The sequence below is a fragment of the Camelus dromedarius genome, chromosome 3 (genome assembly GCF_036321535.1).
Source record: "Camelus dromedarius isolate mCamDro1 chromosome 3, mCamDro1.pat, whole genome shotgun sequence".
NCBI classification, from domain to species: Eukaryota; Metazoa; Chordata; class Mammalia; order Artiodactyla; family Camelidae; genus Camelus; species Camelus dromedarius.
The window spans coordinates 4,391,320-4,412,733 of NC_087438.1; the positions used below are offsets into that span (position 1 = coordinate 4,391,320).

At 48.2% G+C, this 21,414-nt stretch overlaps 1 protein-coding gene across 1 annotated transcript in view; it reads left to right on the top strand.

The window, feature by feature from the left end:
• Positions 1 to 20,974, top strand: part of UBE2QL1 (ubiquitin conjugating enzyme E2 QL1) — a 47,165-nt gene extending 26,191 nt beyond the window's left edge. The window contains exon 2 of the mRNA XM_064479362.1: positions 19,728 to 20,974. Within this exon, the coding sequence (XP_064335432.1) occupies positions 19,728 to 19,859 (132 nt within the window). The 3' untranslated portion in view covers positions 19,860 to 20,974. The remainder of the gene's footprint in view (positions 1 to 19,727) is intronic.
• The last annotated feature ends 440 nt before the right edge of the window (positions 20,975 to 21,414 follow it).

The following is a 21,414-nucleotide window of genomic DNA, read 5'->3' on the forward strand; positions in this document are numbered from 1 at the left end:
GACAGCCGACCCGCCCCTGGAGGACAAGCCGTCCCCCGAATCACTGACCGTAAACATAACAACCCACTGCGCGAGATGTTTTCAGTAGCAGGGGGAGGTTCTACTTGGAAATGTGTCTTCTGGAAATGCCTACCTTGTTAAAGGTACTCGTCGGGAAGCGGTGATCAGCCCTGGCGTGCTGGTTGGAGTTTGAAGTCTGCAGAGCTCACGTGAAGCTGGCCTGTGCCCGCGGGGTCTGGCTGGTCCTGTCCGCCACCGCAGTCTGCGACTTCAGGGGGATGACCTGGCTGGCCTGGAGCACTAGTTTTCAGGTTGTTCCTAACGACTAGCGCAGACAGGGGCTGATGTGGTCCGAACTGGGCATTCTGTGGTCAGATAAGGCTGGGGTATCCTGGCTTACTCAGAGTCAGCGTTACGGTTTCTTGCAAAAGCCCAGGCGCGCTTCTACAAGGTGAAGTCTGGCGCTAGGAGCTCTAACCCTAACTCCAGAAGTAGGCGTAGGTTGTGGCAGGCCACTGCCTTGTGCTGCCTCCCCTGCTGCAGAGAAGTTATTCACGCCTTCATCTCCACTGGATCATTTGCAAAATTAGAGAGTGTGTCCATCTCCCGCGTGAGGAATAGAATGGTAAAATACGGTGTGGGGCACGTTTTGGGAAGTGGCAACACACGCAGTGCCTTTTCTTTGGAATTCTGGCTGGGACATAAAGTAGCCTTCAGATCAGTGCTGGTAGTTCTAGAGGGTTCCTCGGTCCCTCCTCGGGAAGCACACTGTAGCACGCACTGGCTGCTGGGTATGCAGCTGTGTGATGCCTTCGATGAGGCCTTGGGTACCCAAGACAATGAGTGGACATGCCATAGCCTCACGTTTTCACCCCGACAGATAATGAGAAGTGGTCTTGTTCACCTCAAGTCTGTGCCCTAAGTTCACAGGCAAAGACTGTGGAAATAAAATAATTGTAGCTGACTTGAAATTGCCATAGAGATTAAAACTATACTTTATATCCATGGTTAAAATTGAGTACAGCTGAATCACTACACTGTGCATCAGAAACGAATGCAACATTGTGAATCAACTATACTTCAATTTAAAAAAAAAAATTGAGCATCCAAAATCAAATTCTCTTAACTTACAGTAGGATAGCTACTCACAGCCAATATGGCTTTATTCCCACAGAATGTTATTGAACCAAACTTGGGTCCACTCACCTACACGCAGTAAAGCCAATCTACTGACACTGAGTTGGGGTGAAGGAAAGTACAGTGTTTATTGCAAGGTGTCCAACATGGGACCAAGCAAGGTGAACAGGCAGCTCATGCTCAAAGACCCAGACTCTCCAGTGGCTTTCAGGGAAGGGTTTTTAAAGAGTGTTATGGGTGAGGGTCCAGGGTGCCTGATCAGCCTATGCACATTCTGATTGGTTGTTGGTGATGTAACCAGGTGTATATCAGGAGTCAACATCATCAGCCTCCTGGATCCAACTGGTCTGGGGTTTACGTGCATGTGGGCAGCATGCAGTTAACTTCCTCCTGGTAGGGGATTCGTATCTACAAAACAACTCAAGGATATGGCTCAGAATATTATCTCTAGCCCTTGAGGAGGAACTGAAGGTCCTTGTTTTATGGCTAAACTCTTATTGTTTTGTCTTGAGTGATGTTTTCCTTTATTTCTGCATTTTTCCCTTCTCTGATTTAATTCGTTCTTTGGAACTCGGGGAAGGTCCAGGAGGCTCAAGTTTTTCTACAAACAAGAGGTGGGGGACACAGGGGGAGTCTGTCCCCTGGAAGGCCTTGCGGTGTCCTGCTCAGTTTCAAAATCTTAAAACTAAGATTCATAAAAATATTTGATGTATACTGTTGTTTAATCAGAAATCTTATTTATAAAAATTACTTTAATTTGGATTACATTTTAGATATCTCAAAAGTATATTTGTATTCAATTTATATAGTTTCAATTAGGCTTAATATTAAGTTTATCGCTTAAATAAGGTTTGTGTATCTGCAAAACACACAATTTGTTTGCATCATGCATGCAAACATATCTCTAAAACTTGTTTTTCCTCGAAGGCTGGGCCTTTACAGAGGCCCTCTGTGGCTAAATCAGTTTTCTTGGTTACATTAACTGTCATCGTGTACAATTATATTGACCAAATAGTTACCCAAGTTGATCTTAATAAAGGAAACCAGAGTAATCGGACCGGCCATGCTGTAGTCTTGACATTGAGATTATGTTGCTAATAATGTATAAATTAGAGGTTCCTTTTGGTCCCACTCCTAAAATTCCCCAAATCTGTGGGGTTTGGTAGAATCTGGGAAGCTCCCTTACACGATGTGGAAGGAATGTTTAGGAATCCAATGTTGTTCCAGCTCAAATCCTAACCCGACCTCTTCTTAGCGGGGAGACTGTGTTCTTCCCTGCCAGCATCGGTTTCCACCCCTTTATCAGCAAGGTTATAATTGCTGTCTGCCGTGCCACGGGGTGCGACGCAAAGGGGAAAGGTCAGTTGGAAATGATGTGGAAACCACAGCAGGCTTGGCAGAGATTGCTGTTGAGTTGTGAAACGGGTTTCCTTCACATAGCTTTATACAGCAGAAGTAGCCCACAGGTCAGGCGTACGTAAAGCTGGCAGTTCTGCCCCCGTCAGAACGCCTGCCCTCTGTGCTTCGGCGTGCCCCTGCAGCAGGGATGGGCGGCGCTCCGGCCCCTGTGGGTCTGCGGTCGCTGTTGTCAGCGCTCACACGGGTTTTAATAAAAGACAAGCCCCCCCTACCCTCTACACGCAACAGCAGGTCCATATTCTCCCAGAAAGGACTGGAGAGAAGGAAGACTTCTTCCTTTGGCCCCAAAGCTCAGCGCCCTTGTACAAAAGAGGAAAATTAACTTGGGGAAACAATGAAAAGGATCAAATATAATCCTGGAGATGGGGTGGGAGGAGGGGGTGGGGCCAGGAAAGGACATAATAGTCTGATTAAAAAAAAATAAAATGACCTTTTTATTAAAAAGGGACTGGCACAATTGGGTATACTGCCTAAAACTCTATTTAGCATTTAAATAGGATTGTGAAATGCTCGATTAAAAATGGGACCAGCATTGTGCAAACGTGCGGAGAATCTGACCGTATCTGGGTGGAAGTCAGTGCAGTAAGCCACCCAGTGCTGAACTTCCGTCTCTGGCTGCTGCTTTCCCAGCACCGCGGGCCGCTTACGCGTCTGGACTCCCGAACCCAGCTGTGTGAGTTCAAACTCCAGCCCCACCAGCTACTGCTGCGCAACCTTGAGCGGTTTACCTCTGTGCCTCGGTGTCCTCATCGTGAGGGGAGGGAGAGCAGCCTCACCCCCGTGTGGACTGAGCGAGTTTATCCACATAAAGCCCTCAGAACCGGGACAGTCACAAGCTACCTGTATTGTATTACAAAGTGTGTATTGTTTGAAGATTCCTAGTGATGTTTGTAAGGATTGAATTCTTTTCTCTACTTCTTATAATTCTGACCTCATCAAAAAGAAAAGATTCTGTAGCAACCCCCTTAGACAAGTAAAAGAGCTGAAATCACAGTGTCCCCAAAGCCATGACCTAAAAGTAAGAGTAGCCATCCCAGGTGGCCATAGAAAACCACTTCTGAGGTTTATTAGGTCGGCCAACATCAGCCCCTCAGCTTCCTGAGCTTTTCAGACAGAGACTAGGCACTTGAATTTAGGACCCACTTCCTTCCTCAGTTACGATCTTGAGACTGTTTAATGTTAGCAGAACACCACGTTTTCCAGAAAGATCCCCACCTCCTTGCTTCTCAACACTGAGTAAGCTTTGCTCTGCATTTTCTTGCAAACAGAAAACACCGGTGTTAGGTTTTATCTACACTGGAGCCATCACCTGTATGACACCAGCAGATGTGGATGACAGAATGAAGCCCTGAAATGGTTTGAGTTCTTTGCTTTTATCCAGGTCTTTTTTTTTTTTTTAACTGAAGTATTGTCAGTTATAATGTGTCAATTTCTGGTGTACGACATAATGTTTCAGTCATACATATATATACATATAATTGTTTTCATATACTTTTTCATTATAGATTACTACAAGATATTGAATATAGTTTCCTGTGCTATACAGAAGAAATTTTTTAAATCTATTTTATATATAGTAGTTAGTATTTGTACATTTCGAACTCCCAATTTATCCCTTCCCACCCCCTTTGCCCCTGGTAACCATAAGTTTGTTTACTATGTCTGTGAGTCTGCTTCTGTTTTGCAGATGAGTTCCATTAATGTCTTTCTTTTTCTTTTTTTAGATTCCACATATAAGTGATAGCATATGGTATTTTTCTTTTTCTTTCTGGCTTACTTCACTTAGAATGATGATCTCCAGGTCCATCCATATTGCCGCAAATGGCATTATTTTATTCTTTTTTATGGCTGAGTAGTATTCCATTGTGTAATAGCACATGGCCACATGGACTCTTAGTGCTCCCTGGGCTTTTTTAATTTAATAAGAGAATAGTGTGAGGAAGGTAGTGTAGGAAGGGGGAGGGGCAGGTGTGGAGGAGGGGTGTATGTGGAGTGGGGCACAAGGGGGAACCAGGGGGGCAGGGGAGTGAGACAGGGAGCAGGAGACTCCAGCCATGGGAGCTAAATGCTGACGTGCTCACGGGCAGAGACACACAGGCCTTCCAGGCCCCCCGTTACAGGTGCCAGATTTCACGAGACTTTCCAGAAAGTACACATGAAGAAACACTCTTAGCTTTTTTCCTCACATTCTATTATTATTATTATTATTATTATTATTATTATTATTATTATTATTATTATTAAGATACAGCTGAGGTGCAACATCATGTTAGTTTCGGGTATACAATGTAATGATTCAATATTTGGATATATTGTTAAGTGACCACAACAGTAAGTGTAGTTAATCTGTGTCACCATACACAGCTACAAATTGTTTTTTCTTACGATGAGGACTTTTCAGATCTACCCTCTTAGCGACCTTCAAATTTAGTGCAGTGTGATTACCCGTAGTCTCCACGCTCTGCGTCACGTGCCCAGGACTTTGTGTTAGAATTGGAAGGTTGTACCTTTTGACCTCCTTCACCCATTTCACCCATCCCCCACTGTGGCAACCACTGATCTGTTCTCTGCATCCATGAGCTCACTTTTGGGTTTTATTGTTTCAGATTCCAGATCATACGGTATTTACCTTCCTCTGCTTGACTTATTTCACGTAGCAAAATGCCTTCAGGGTCCATCCATGTTGTCACAAATGGCAAGATTTCATCCTTTTTTATAGCTGAGTATTATTCCGGGGTGTGTGTGTGTGTGTGTGTGTACCATATTTTCTTTATCCATTCATCCATCAGTGAACATATAGGTTATTTTCACGTCTTGCCTACTGTAAATAGTGCTACAATGAATGTGGGGAAACATACTTGGTTTTTAAAGCCAGTGCACTAGGATTCCTGTGTTGGGATAATGTGTTCACACCCACTGAGATGGCTCTGAACACTCTGGGGTCCTGGGAAGCCACCCCAGGGAAGCAGCTGCTCAGGGATCCGGGAGTGTCTGCAGCCCAGGAGTAGGGGCGCGGGGAGGGGGCTGGTCACGCTCACTTCCAGCCCCGCCCCGCAGTCACGCCCGGAGGTGGGGAGTCCTCGCCCCCCTGCGGAGCCAGTGCTGCCTCTGCCTCCACCACCCGCACCTCATTAGCACCTCGTTACCAGCCTCGGTCGCCGTCCTGTTCTCATGTTCTCAGGCCAGCACACCCAGCACGGCTCCGGTTGACTCCCAGGTGCTTGGTTATGAAGTTTTTCCGCACATAGATGGCCAGTTATCCCACAGGGGGAAACGCCCCATTTGAAGACCACATGGTGGGGGGTGGGGGTCAGGGAGCTGCTGCAGGGGTGGAGCCTGAGGAAGGGGAGGCAGGGCCACCTGTGTGACTCATTATGGGATGGAGTCGAAACTCGGGGGGCCCAGCTGAAGAGGCGCAGGCACACCGTGCAAGTGTGCAGAACATGCCCCACACCTAGACCAGTGTGTGTGGAGGCGCCGAGGAAGTAGAAATGCCCTGCAAGGGACGCGTTCCTGTGACGCTTTCCTGGTCCCTTTCCTTGCTTGGAGCAGTGGTACAGGTCTCTTCAGCAGGAAAACGTGTTTTGCACGTGCACAAGCAAACCGCACGTTTCTTCACTGGACACCAGCTGCCCCTTAATGACTTGCCACTTACGAGGCAGAGCGGTCCCCTCTTGGTGTAGAAGGAGGTGGAAAAGCTCTTCCCCAACTGCAGGGACTCAGAAATCCCTGCTCCACCCATCCTCAGGGGGTGGCCTCACCCTTGAGCCCTGAGGCCTGGGTTCCCAGCAGTGTTGAAGGCCCCTGATCACACGGCGGGGGCTGGGCCAGGAGGGCACACCTGCCCACATGCCCACACCCCGATGAGCTCCCACAGCCTGCTGTCTCACTGCTACCTTCTGGGCTTTTCTGCCCTGAACTCTGCGCCTACCAAGCCTCACTGGGCCTCACAGACAGAGCCTGGCTCAGGCCATGACCTCCTCCCAGGCGACCTGACGCAGGAGGAGCCAAGTCTCAGGCCCAGTTCATGGGCTCCTGGTTTCCGCCTCGCCAGGGATTCTTGGTGCGCTGTTCCCAGCCCCAGGCCCTCCCGCTGGGCGCAGCCTGCTCAGACTTGCCGCAGGTGCGCTGGGCTGGGCTGAGGGGAGGCCTTCGGGCCTCTGCCCCACCTCTCCTTCCCGGGACAGGTGTGACTGGAGTCCCCGCCGACTCCACCCCTCCCTTCCCAGCCGGAAGGGCTGGCCCAGCAGGCTTCATTGGCTCAGGGAGAGGCACCTGGTGGCACTGCAGACTCTGAGAAATGGCTGATCAGGAAGTTGGGCGGCACAGGGAACTGCATTCAAGTTCTCGTAATAACATAATGGAAAAGAATCTCAAAAGAAAATATTTCTAAGTATGTATTTGTATAGCTGAATCACTTTCTGTGCACCTGAAACTAACATTGTAAATCAACTACGCTTCAATTAGACATTTAAAAAAAAGAACCTTAGGAACACTAGGATTCATCAAGTTTAAGTGTAAATCATGCTACAGAAAAAAATCAAAGTAGAAAAACAAAAGAAAGAAAGGAAGGAAGGAAGGAAGGAAGGAAGGAAGGAAGGAAGGAAGGAATTGGGCGGGCTTTGTTCAAAAGGGAAGGTGAAGAGAAACTCGTTGTTCAGAAAGGTGACGTGTGGGGCCCTTGCCGCGCCCGTGCAGAGGCAGCAGCGCCTGGCCCCGAGGTGGAGGTGGCTGGCGTGCAGGAGGGCGGTGGCGGCTGAGGCGTCGATTCCAGAGTCCCCGCCCAGGGCGTGTGTGAACTGAGTACCCGGGGCCGCTGTCCGAGGCTTCATCCACGTCCCCTCACAGTGGCTTCCATCCTCACCCAGCGCTTCCAGAAGGAAAACCAAACAGACGGACCACAGACCCCGACCTCTCAGGCCGGTCCTGCTAGAATGTCAGGCAGGAAGGGGGCCTCTCCAGGGGGCAGCAATGACATCTCACGGCTTTAGGAACACTGCTTCTTTACTGAAAATCAGTAAAGTAGGAAAGAGTAAAGGAATCCGCACAGAGTCTTTTTTATCGCTGTTTTTGCAGACGCTTCTCAAAAGTAACATAAAATCATGACTTGGGCACAGGTTCTCTAGAACACATGCTACTCACTCGTCCTTTTCGCAGTGTGTTCCCAGAAGGGAAGACGCTGTGCCGCTGGAAGGTCGCGTGTGTAGGGCAGAGGGTTGGCCCGATTCTGACCTGAGAGGTCAAGGTGGGCAGGAAGACACAGGCTCCCTGGTCATTCGCCGGGTGCAGGGCCGACGCGGCTGCCCCAGGGAGAAGGCGCACACGTGGACGCGTGTTTGTCGAGGCAGCCAGGTCGGGGGGTTGGGGAGTGTGTCCGCGATGAGGATACAGCCCCGCAGGGATCGTCCAGCAGGGCAGAGGGTGGGCTCACGGACTTTTCCAGAACCCCACATGCAGGTGGCTGGAATCAGCTCGAAAGTAGAAAATCCATAAGCAGCGGCTGTGTTGTATTAAACAGGCACTTTTGCCTTGAAAATGGAACGCAGTGTCCTAGGCTCAGCCTGTCGCCAGCAGCTCCTTCTGCATCCTGCGTATAGTAAAAGGGAAAGCACAGATGGCCATCCTCTCAGGGCACAGGGACCGTGGCATCTTAGGGCACAGGACCGGGGTGAAGGAGGTCTCACCAAGGAAGGCCCCCCCGCCCCCAGGGTCGGGCAGGGCCCCCAGGTCCGCACGACTGGGGCCGGAGGACCAGGCTCTCCTGGTGAAGGCAGATTCCATGTGCTGATCAGCCCAGGGTTTGCACAGACTCTGGGGTGAACGGGGGATGGAGGTCCAGAGCATTGTGTTGAAAGGAGGGTGCTGTGCAGAAGGATGGGGTTCAGCAACCCCCGACACCCATGTCCAGTGAGGGAAAGCCAGTGCGGGCAGCATTCTGTTCAGCAGAGGGTCGGTATCTTGTTTCCCTCTGTACACCTGAAGCCTCTTCATCTTCTGAGAGCCCGCCTGACCTTGGGGTTTGGAGCGTGGCCCCCAGTCCTGCGTCGGAATCCTGTATGATTTCAAGCCCACGATTGACTTCTCTGTGTCTGTTTCCTCGTCTGTAAGTCAGGGTTGACAATAGCAGAGCCCACCTGCTGGGGTTTCAGGGAGGGTTTTACAGAGTCTGCTCAAGCCCCGTCCTGAGAACAGTGCCTGGAGCTCATCAGGGACCTGCCACAGCCGCTGTGGTCGCCTTTAAGGACCACGCCTAGCTGTCGCTTACTGTGTCCCCGCACGGCTAGTGAACCCCACTGGGACCCAGCCACCTGAGCAGAAGTTCAAGTATTAGTGGGATCTCCAGAAAAAATAATTTTGAAACAATTATCTGATATAACTCAAAGTTTTAGCAAGAAGTTCCTTTTTCCCTGCTTGCTTCTTCCGAGAAAATACGATCCGTCTCAATGCAGATTCAATCATGGTTAGAAATGTCTTCAAAATGTAGACCAAAGAGATGCTGCAGTTTTGTGAGAATCAAAAAATATCCATGAACTGCGTCTTCGGTGCTGCCAGTGGCTTGAGGATTTTTTTATGGTAATAAAGTAGCCCCTCCTTACCTGCAGGGGATACATTCCAGGACCCCAGGGGATGCCTGAGTCCTTGGACAGTACCGAACTATGTTTGCTCCTGTACATGGAAACGCTGGACAGAGGGCTGATTCCCGTCCCAGGTGGATGGGGTGGGACAGCCAGGCACACTTCGTTTTATTGCTTCACAGACACTGATTTTGTACAAACTGAAGGTTTGTGGCCACCCTGCATCGAGCAACTCTATCAGTGCCATTTTTCCAACAGCATCATTTTTTAATTAATGCTGCTTGTTAATGTTTAAATTGTTTTTTAGACATAATGCTGTTGTGTACTTAATAGACTGCAGTGCAGTGTGACCATTACTTTTGTATGCACTGGGAAACCAAAAAGTCCGTGTGACTCACTTCATTTTGATAATTCGCTTCAAGCCAGGGCCCTGAAACCAAACCTGCAATGTCCCCAAGGTCTGCCTGGGGCAGGAGATTTCATCTCACTACTCAGAACAGTGTGCAATTTAAAACTTATGAGTTGTTTATTTCTGGAATTTTCCATTTAATATTTTTGGGCCGTGGCTGACCGAGGGTAACTGAAATCACAGAAGGTAAAAGCCTGGCTAAGCGAACAGCTTTGTTAAATGCTGGGGCTTCCCTTTCATTTCTATTCAGCGTTATCCAGGTTTACACAAAACTGATGCCGGCTTTGTCGTCCGAGAGGCTCACAAATTTAAGAGAAAATATCTGAGGATGTTTATTCCCTAATAATTGGGAAACGATTTTAGAGCCTGGAACAGAGAGTCTATGGTTACATAAGGTTTCTCAATGGAAAATTGTAGAATGTTTCACCAAGGAAACACTCCTTCCCGAGGGGAGTGGCTTTGCGTCCTGGGCATTATTCTGGTACTTGGCCCTGATGAGTGTCAGTGTCATGGAAGGCTGGCCTGTGGTCCTGTGGGGGAGGGAGGGTGAATCTGGCCGATGGCACTAGTGCAGTAACCCCTTCATTCATTCTACCACCACCCCTGCCCCCGGCTGCCCACCAGACCCGGGCCACACCCTGGGCATCTCCCCAACCTGGTCTCATCTGGTGTCTCCAGCAGCCCGCACGAGGCCTGTTCCATGGCAGGCATTTAGTAAATCCGTGGGAAATACAGGTTGCTCATTTAGGATTTTTTCATAGCTAAGATGCACTTTTCCAAAGAACCAGATATTTTTTTAAAGGGCAGTGATTGCTAAAAAATAAGGTCAAGAAGAATTTTTAAAGTTCTGATTTTATTATGAACCAAGCGAGCATCGCTTCCGAGACGGCTGTTCCTTCCTGAGGGCTGGACCACGGGTGCTCTTCGGACGCTCACCGGCCCCCTGCGAGGACCGCCGCACACGCCTTCCCTGACGTCCCCCTGCCCAGCCCGGACCCTGAGCCCTTAGCGCCCCTGTTTCCTCTCGCCTCACCCACCAGCTCCCACGGGCTCGGTATCTTATCCGGAAACCTGTTTCCTCCAGGGTCAGAACCTAGCATGCCTGGGCCTCCTTCCCCACGAAGATGGCGCCCTCCCAGGCCCCGGGCATCACCCTGCTGCTCTCAGCCCCTGTCTCTCCATGCAAGTTGCCTCTGCCCTGGCCTGGGTCTTCGTCCGTCTTCTCTGGACCATGACAGTAGCCCACTTAGGCCACACCCACACTTGACGGACACCCGTCTCCCAAGTGACCCATCCCAAAGGAACACTGGACCCTATGCTCTGCCCCTAGAGGAGAGACTCAGATGCTGACCTATCTGGCAACCTTATCTCCTGTGGTGGGGAGAAGTGCACCCACTAAAGAGACACTGAAGTCCTACGTAATATTGTAAATCAGCTATACCTCAACTGAAAAAGAAAAAAGACACGCTGAAGTCCTTTCCCTCCCTCCCCGACCTCCCCCCGAGCCACCACGCTGTGCGCGTGTCCTTGCCTGGACACAAGGTCTCTGCAGATGTAAAGTTAAGATGAGGGCATCCCGGATTAGCGTGGGCTCTGATGCCGTGACCCGTGTCCCAGGAGGAAGAGGAGAAGAAATTTGACACCGAGACAGAGACGCACAGGGAGAAGGCAGGTGACCACAAAGGCAGAGATCGGGGTGATGTGTCCACCATGTCGGAACACCTGTGGCTGCCCACAAACCACCAGAAGCTGGGGGAGGCGTGGGGCAGATGCTCCCCCAGAGCCTCCTGCATCAGCCCTGCGCACAGCTTGGTTTTGGGCCTCTGCCCTCTAGAACTGACAGAAAATACATTCCTGTCTTTGAAGCCACCCAGCATGGTACCCTGGTACAGCAGCCCCAGGAACTAACCCCCTCCCGTTCCTCCTTCCTCTCTCTCCATCCTCCCGGGAGCACCCAGACATGTATTTCCCATGCTCCTCCTGGTCTCCCTTCCTGTGTTCCTGCTGAATCATTCCATTTGTCCTTGAGTCCAGCTCCTGACCCACCTCCTCCAGGAAGTCTTCCCTGCCTGCCTGGCCATCCAGGGCAGGTGTGGTGCCCCATCAGCATGGTCTAGAGCAGGCATTCTCAACAGGGGCGACGCTGCCCCCCAGGGGACACTGGGCAATATGGAGGAACTTGTGGTTGTCACACCTGGTGCAGGGCTACTATTGCATGTGGCGGGTAGAGGCCAGGGATGCTGCTAAAATCCTACAATGCATGGGACAGCCCCACAACCCAGAAGATTCCATCCGCAGGTGCCATTAGTGCCCAGGCTGAGATGCTGATTGAGAGAACACGCATGCTATAGAGAAGTTAGATGTTCCCCTGTTCGTCTGCCCGGGTCCTGGTGGGGAGCACGGTGCCACCCACCGTGGGGGCCCCGCCCTGCCTGCCTCATCGCCTCTCTGCTGCGTAACTGGACAACAGGGCGAACGCTGTCTGTAACACCAGACGGCTTGTCAGTTTCTGTGGAAAAAAATAGGTGTCTAGCCTCTTGTGTACAGTTTCTTCCACGCCAGTCGCTTTGACAGAGCCAGGCGTGTCTTTGAGATTGGGTAGATCGCAGAGGTGGTGCTCCTGGGTGTGTGTGCGGTGAAGGGCTGTGTTCTGATGGGGAGAGAGTTGCAGCTTCCTTCTGGGTGTCACCAGGGTTCCCCCAGATATCTTTCCAAGACAGCGTCACCTGCTGTCACTCTGCCCACCTAAGGTGGAGGCACCCAGCCCAGGATGCACCGTGAGGACTGAGGACATTTCCGTTAGAGAGAAGCTCAGTGCCTTTCTCCAGCAGGCACCATGTCCACATCCATAAGCATGCTTATTACACTTAGCAGAGTATCTTCCAGGCCCATCCATGTTGCTGCAAATGGCAAAATGTCATTCTTTTTATGGCTGAGTAATGTTCCATTGTGTATATATATGTACCACATCTTCATTCATCTGTTACGGACACTTAGTTTGCTTCCATGTCTTGGCAATTGTAAGTAATACTGCTGAACATTGGCGTGCATAGATCTTTTTGAATTACTGGGAGTTTTTTTGGATATACACCCAGAAGTGGAATTGCTGGGTCATATGGTAGTTCTATTTTTAGTTTTTAGTGCCTCAGTCTTTTTATCAAGAAGATTTGGGGAGTGAAATACAAACAGCTGGGGTGGGGGTGGTGTGTGAATGAGCATCTTACAGGATGTCAGAATAACGGAAGCAAACAGAACCATATTGGACATGAACTTCAGGTTAAAACCCAAGGAGAACATGAGACCTGAATGCCCCACAGAGGGACGGGACGCAGGAGGGGCTGAGCCTCTGCGTCCTGGGGTGCTGGCTGCCTGGAGGGGAGCCCGCCCGGGCCAGCCTGTTTTCCCTCAGCGCCTGCTAGCAAAGCCCTTCCCTGGCGGGTTCTGTGTCTCCCACGCACCCGAACCAGATGCATCTCTGTTTGGTCCCTTGCCCTCAGAGGGCCCTCCGGTCCTCACCTGGTGGTCCGGGGGAGAGAGCAGTGCTTGGTGGGAGTTAAGCCCACCTTCCTGACCAGCCCTGATGATCAAGTGAAGTGAAGCATTATCTGTAGGAGTTTAATGAGCTGCTGTGTGTGAAGGTGGTCACACCACTGACAGTGCGCTCGTGGACAGAAGCCACACGGGGGACCTGGCTATTCAGGGCGCTCCCCGTCAGTCAAAGCTCAACGCGCACTTGTAAGCTGCTCAGCTGTCTGGACAGCACGTCCCACCTCATTGTCCCCTTCTTGCCCTTTCAGCCCCCTCTGCCCCCCTCCCCAACCTTGGCTGGTGCTGGGTGGGGCCCCTGGCGGGCAGCAGGCCTCCCCCTGTAAACTGCCCATTCTCCAAATTGATGTATGAGGTCTGGGCTTTCCCTCAAGGTTACTCCTGGCTTCCAGTCACTGAAGGGACACTCACCTCTCCCCCTCTGGTGTGAACATCACCTCCACAGCCACACGTGTGCATATGCAGACACACGGATGTTCATGTACAGACACACATGCACCTGGGCACAGGGGCTGCACACACGTGCACAGGCAAGGACGCATGAATGCACACACACACACACACACGCACACACACGGTAAGAGCTGTGGAATCAAATCAGTGCCTTTCCACTCCCGAATTCTTCTCTTTGATGTGTCACTGGACCAGATCCAGTACAAGTTCTTCCCTCGCTAGTCAGTGGCTGCAGCGTCATTGTTTTGATTTGGGAACAAGTTTCTTTGAAGCAGCCTCTTCTGTTGTAGAGTCTTATCTGTCCTTTAGTGCCTGTAAGTTGATCTGCTTTGAATGGTAGACCTTAAAAGAGAAGTGAGAAATAATCTCCAAGGATGTATTGTACAACACAGGGACTGTAGGAAACATTTTATAATACCTGTAAGTGGAGTATGACCTTTAAAACTTGTGAATCACTATATTGTACACCTGTAACTTATATAATGCTGTACATCAACTATACTTCAATTTTAGAAATTCTCAAAAAAAAAAAAAAGGAGAAATCATTGCTGTCTTTCCGAGCAAGTCTCCTTTCAAAGATGCCTCTGTGTGTGTGTGTGTGTGTGTGTGTGCATCTTCCTGAAGCCCAAGTCCAGCATGTGTCCCATCTGAGCTTCTCCTCCAGAGAGTGGTGTCATGGAGAGAGTCTAAACTGAGCCCAGCACATGCCTGAAGCCTGCGCTGGAGGAGCTAGGGTGTGTGAGTGCTTTTAGACTAACAGTTACACCTTCAGAGACTTTAAAAGCAAGTAGCAGCCCTATAATTCAGCCCAGGAAATGAGTGAAGGAGTCTCAAAACTATACGAGGAGTCTGGAAATTCTAACTATTTTTAAAGGAGCAGAAGCCTGTAATTCATGGGTGAGTGAAACACAAAAATGGCACAAAAGTATGTTTGCAAAGAAAAAATACAGTAAAGAGAAAAATCTAACCAAGTGAGAAATAGCAAATGAACATATTTATGTCAACCTATTAGAATGACATTATTGAAAAGGCTGAGAAATTAACCCTATAGATACAAAATATTGGATTTGCCTGAAGACATTTTGGTGACCAAATAACCAACAGACGAATGGATAAAGAAGATGTGGTGTATATATACAATGGAATATTACTCAGCAATAAAAAAGAATGAAATAGTGCCATTTGCAGCAACATGGATGGACCTAGAAATTATCATACTGAGTGAAGTAAGTCAGAGGAAGACAAATATCATATGATATCACTTCCATGTGGAATCTAAAATATGATACAAATGAACTTATTTACAAAACAGAAATAGACTCACAGACATAGAAAACACAATTATGGTTACCAAAGGAGAAAGATGGGGAGGGATAAATTAGGAGTTTGGAATTAACAGATACACACTACTGTATATAAAATAGATAAACAACAAAGACTTACTGTAGAGCACAGGGAACCATATTCAATATCTGGTAATGGCTCATAATGGAAAAGAATATATATATAACGGAATCATTTTGTTATATACCTGAAACTAACACAACATTGTAAGTCAAGTATACTTCAATTACAAAAAAAGCAAGTAGAAAGAACAGCCCTGGACTGTCAGGGACCTAGGGTGGACAGAGCCATCCCCTTCTTCTTGGAGCAGTGGACACCCCAAGGGCATTTCAGCAAGAACAGCTCGGCCACCCAGTGATTCACTGGGTGAGACTTAAACAGCCAATCCGAGGAGGACAGACAATCTATGAAAAGATATTTGTTAGCTGCGAACTTGGGTGCAAGACAGGAGGCGAGAGGGGTTCTTTGTGGCCAGCTGCGTACGGTGAGGACGCTGAGACCGCGGACTGGCATTCACGCTCTGTCTCCCGGCTGCTGAATTGACTGAGTGGTGGGGTTTTGTGTTCATAATTCTTCCCAGGAAGAAGACGCAACAAAGGCCAGTCTGTTCCTTTGGGGTTTTGTCTGTTGTTTTTTGTAACAATTGCGACTTTCACAAAGAATAAGCAAAGTATTTGTACATGCCAAAAGCGTCAGAATATTTCGAGATTATTGTGAGCCTCTATTTGTCTGGAGGCTTTTAGTTCGAATTCTCAGGTCATACCATAAATTTTCAGTATTATAGAAAAGAATGATAGAATTTGCATTTAATGCAAAAAAAATCAGCCTTGACATTTGCTCCCACTTATGTAGAAATTGATGGCGACATTCCTGCAAATATACATTTGCTTATGTTTAATGAAATAACATTGGACTTTGATCTGGACCCACGTGATGATTATTATAAACATGTTAGGTTTTTGTGGTCTCTTTTAATCAGGTGTAATTGCACCACATAAGCAAAGCAGGAGAGACGTGGGGAAGTTTCTAGAAGTCAGTAAATGGTGGTTTCCTTTCTTCTTTTCTGATTTTCCTTCACTCTTTAGCAGCTAATTAGAAGAAGCAGTACGTCCCTTAATCAGCAATGGAACAGTTCAGCCAGACAGAGGTCCAGAGGGGCAGGGAAACGCAGCAGATCTGGGCTTCTGGCTCCTCAACTGAGCCTTGGTCTGAGTCTCCACCGTTGGAAAGACGGATATTGGAAAGGAGCTGTAAGCTCTGAATTTAAACATGTGAAGCAGCCTTCCATTCCTGTTTGGGAGGGACTGGTGCCATTCTCCCCATGAATCAGGATGTCTTAGTGGTGGGCTATGAGAGAGAGCTGGGGTTGGGGGATCTTTCCCACCAAGCCACACAGACCTGGGTGGCTGCCACCCTCACTGCCTGTCCAAAGGGATGGGTATGCAGCATGACCCGGTGAGGCCGCCAGTGGTGGGGCCTGGTTCCCTTCCGGGTCCCCTTACATAGACAGCACAGGTCCGCAGTGTGCTGTGACAGAAATAGTCCATGTGGGGAATGCCCAGGGCCTGTTGAGAGAGCATCATTAGCGTGCTCAGAAACATCAGGAGACCATTGAGAGCAGTGTGAGTGCGCCTGTGAGTGGATGAAATTCAGGGTGTTTCCATCCCACCTACAAAACACGTGCATGAGATGCTCGGGAAGGCGGGCGAAGGGAAGTCAGGTGCGAGGAAATGTGCCCGGAAGGGCGGTTGCAGGAGATGGGCCGTCAGGAGGCGTCGTGGAGAACGGCTGAGCCTGGAGTGAGAGACAGCGCTCCCCTGACTGAGGGTCCAGCACCGCCCAACTTCCCCTGGTCCTCAGTCTGCCCACCCCCTCTGCTGCCAAGTAAACCCCATTGCCCAGGGCTCTCTGGAGAGTGATGGCCAGAGACACGGCCACCTCGGTGCTGCCCGCTGGCTCCTTCTCGCTGCTGGTCTAGGGTCCCTGTGCCCACCCTCAGATGAATCAGACCTTCTTGTCACCGCAGACCCAAATGCTCCGACTTTCAGCCCAGAGCACACCCAGTCACTGCGAGGGGAGCAGACCTGTCCCCATGGCCCTCACTCAACAGCAGAGATTGTATGAGGAAGCACTGGCCCTCAGCTTGACCCCATCCCTGGGACTCAAGGACAGGCTTCTGTCTCCATGCAAAAGGCTCCACCATCTTTTCAGAAACTGGTTCCCTTGTGACATGAATTACAAGAAAGCCACTATCCAAATTGGAAAAGAAGAGGTAAAAGTGTCACTATATGCTGACAACATGTTACTATATACAGAAAACCCTAAAAGGTCCACACAAAAACTACCAGAACTAATCAAAGAATTCAGCAAGGTAGCAGGTTACAAGATTAACGTTCAAAAATCAGTTGCATTTCTTTACACTAATGATGAATCAACAGAAAAAGAAAGTAAAGAAACAGTCCCCTTTAAAATAGCACCCAAAGTAATAAAATACCTGGGAATAAATCTAACCAAGGAGGTGAAAAACTTATACACAGAGAACTATAAAACACTGATGAAAGAAATTAAAGAAGACTTTAAAAAAATGGAAAGATATCCCATGCTCTAGGGTTGGAAGAATCAATATTGTTAAAATGGTCACACTGCCCAAGGCAATCTACAGATTTAATGCAATCCCTATCAAATTACCCAGGACATAGTTCACAGAACTAGAACACATCATAACAAAATTTATATGGAACCATCAAAGACCTAGAATTGCCAAAGCATTACTGAAGAAAAAGAAAGAGGCTGGAGGAATAACTCTCCCAGACTTCAGAAAATACTATAGAGCTACAGTCATCAAGACAGCATGGTATTGGTACAAAAACAGACATATGGACCAATGGAACATAATAGAGAGCCCAGAAATGAACCCACAAACTTTTGGTCAACTCATCTTCGACAAAGGAGGCAAGAATATACAATGGAAGAAAGACATTTCTCTTCAGCAAATGGTGTTGGGAAAACTGGACAGCAGCATGTAAATCAATGAATCTAGAACACTCCCTTACACCATATACAAAAATAAACTCAAAATGGATCAAAGACTTAAACATAAGACAAGATACAATAAACCTCCTTGAAGAAAATATAGGCAAAACATTATCTGACATACATCTCAAAAATGTTCTCCTTGAACAGTCTACCCAAGCAATAGAAATAAAAGCAAGAATAAACAGATGGGACCTAATGAAACTTACAGGCTTCTGCACAGCAAAGGAAACCAAAAGTAAAACAAAAAGACAACCTACGGAATGGGAGAAAACTTTTGCAAATGAAACTGACAAAGGCTTGATTTCCAGAATATACAAGCAGCTCAGATGACTTAATAAGAAAAAAACAAACAACCCAATCCAAAGATGGGCAGAAGACCTAAACAAGCAATTCTCCAAGGAAGACATACAAATGATCAATAGGCACATGAAAAAATGCTCAATATCACTAATTATCAGAGAAATGCAAATCAAAACTACAATGAGGTATCACCTCACACCGGTCAGAATGGCCATCATTCAAAAGTCCACAAATGACAAATGCTAGAGAGGCTGTGGAGAAAAGGGAACCCTCCCACACTTCTGGTGGGAATGCAGTTTGGTGCAGCCACTGTGGAAAACAGTATGGAGATTCCTCAAAAGACTAAAAATAGACTTACCATATGACCCAGGAATCCCGCTCCTGGGCATATATCCAGATGGAACCCTACTTCAAAATGACACCTGCACCCCAATGTTCATAGCAGCACTATTTACAATAGCCAAGACATGGAAACAGCCTAAATGTCCATCAACAGATGACTGGATAAAGAAGAGGTGGTACATTTATACAATGGAATACTATTCAGCCATAAAAACTGACAACATAATGCCATTTGCAGCAACATGGATGTCCCTGGAGAATGTCATTCTAAGTGAAGTAAGCCAGAAAGAGAAAGAAAAATACCATATGAGATCACTCATATGTGGAATCTAAAAAAAAAAATCATAAATACAAAACAGAAACAGACTCATAGACATAGAATACAAACTTGTGGTTGCGAAGGGGGTGGGGGGTGGGAAGGGCCAGATTGGGATTTCAAAATGTAGAATAGATAAACAAGATTATACTGTATAGTACAGGGAAATATATACAAGATCTATGTGGTAGCTCATAGAGAAAAAAATGTGACAATATACATATGTTCATGTAGAACTGAAAATTTGTGCTCTACACTGGAATTTGACACAACATTGTAAAATGATTATAACTCAATAAAAAAATGTTTAAAAAAGAAAAAGAAAGTTGCCCCTGAGCTTGAAAGTAAAAAGTCAGAGTTTTAAGATGTATGTGTGAATATATATACACATCTATATATAAACACATACCCCTACTGCTGCAGGAGAGGAACTGGGAGCTATAATTAAAGGCATTCTGTGGTGGGAGGAAAGGGGAGTTAGAACAATATTTTGCCTCCAGGACAACACACTCTGTTCTGCATTGATGCTCTTTTGATAAAGCTGATCCTCCCAGCGCGGTGCGGGAGCGGGAGCGGGGCCGCCTTCCAGCATCAGGGACGGAGCGCCTTCCGGGGAGGAAGCCAGTGCCGGAGTCTGTGAAGACAGCAGCCCGTCTGTCCCTTCCTCCCTGAAAAGCTTGCCGACCACTGGACTCCGCCATCTGCTTTGTACCAAAGCTGTGATGTTCCGTGTCTCTCCTTACATCGGATTGATTCAGAAATCCCCGCCGCTTTGTGGGTCTGTAACAGAGAGGGCGGGAATCAGGATACTGCTGGGTTCTAACCTGGTCTTTCTATTCCTCTCATGCAGGGGCGGATCTGTAGAAAAGCCGGCAAATCAAAAAAGTCCTTCAGTCGCAAGGAAGCTGAAGCCACCTTTAAGAGTTTGGTGAAGACTCACGAAAAATACGGCTGGGTGACCCCGCCCGTCTCTGATGGCTGATGTCTGCGACATGCATTAGACGCTTAAGCCACCTCTCCACTCACACAGATACCCGACATCTCCTCCCCCACGCTGAGCATCCTTCATCCTTTTTTACTACAGCCAGAACTGAATCCTGAATGCCAAGGACACGTCTAAGTTATTTATGATCAGATGTGTTTACAGAGAGAAAGAGGGAGCAAACGCTGTTCGGGATTAAGTTTCGATTATAAATGAATGATCATCCCTAAGTCACTTTAGAACAAATGTCGAGAAGGCGACATCCCCCATCCGCCTGCCCCTCCCCCAGCCCATCACTTTGCTCTCAGCTTCTTCCCATGACAGCAGCTCCAAAGAGCAGGCAGGAAACTCAACGCCCCTTGCTCCACCCGTTTACACGTAAGTGGCACCGTTCACATGTAATAGGTACGGCCCGCGTCGCCGGCACATGTTCGCTGGGCTCCCTGTCTCTTTCTCTCCCTGGCAGGTCGACGTAACTTGAAGACACGTCTTTCTGTGGCCCTGTTCTAGTGATTTAAAACCACAACTGCCCACTTGGTTACAACGTGCTCCCAGCGCTGGTGCCAGCGCCCTGGGGTGAGGGTGGGGGTGCTCAGGCCGGGAGGGCGCACACATGGTGCAGATGCCGGGGCGGGCTCCCTGGGGCTCAGAGCATCCTCGGCGGTCGGATGCAGACAGTCTCTTCCGTTATCCTGAAATGCTCCTACGACCTTTGTGTCCCTGTCTTCTCGCTGCTGGTCAACCTACCACCAAAAGCAAAAGACAATGTCCCATTTGATGAAGTCACCTGACTCATTTTCTTATGTGTGCTCGTGACAGGGAATGCGAGAACTGCCAAAGGAGGCCCGGTGACCGTACGACGATTTGCATGACCCAGTAGTCACTGTTGTGTCCCCGAGGCTGGGATGCGTGAGTGCCCTCGCTATGATATAAACTTCTGTTATTTATCTCCCCACAATTTCATTTTCTCTTTTGTTCAGTTACTTAGAACTTTCTAAGAAACTCCATGAAATGAGGAAACACTGTTTATAATAATGTGCGGAAAGAGGTTAAATGTTCATTCCAAGTGGAATAATCTTATTGGACACATTTGAAATAAAATCATGCATACCTGACACACGGCCTCACGGATCCAGTCATTGTGGGCTATCCTGCCATCTAAAAGAGTTCAGCTGTTTTTTTTTTAATTTAATATTTCAAATAACATGACAGCCTCCTGCCACAAGGTGCAGGAAAAGGGTCTTAGGAAGCCATGGTCTTTGCAAAACTCCAGTGGATTAAAATGTCCCCAGAAGCAACCAGGGAGACAAGTAGAAACTGACTGGAAGAACTAAGGGATGATTTGGCCAAACTCGAATGTTGCCGGTTATATTTTACCACTTTGAAGGAAGAGGAGTTTTCTTTGCTGATCACATTAAATTCTTCAGGCAGTGTTGGGCACTTACAGACCTGTTCACTGGTCCAAGGTGATCAGAGATCTGAATGACCTCACCTCAAAGGACAGGGGTCAGCTCCTCCCAGCACGATTAGTCATTCACCAAATTGACCCTTTATT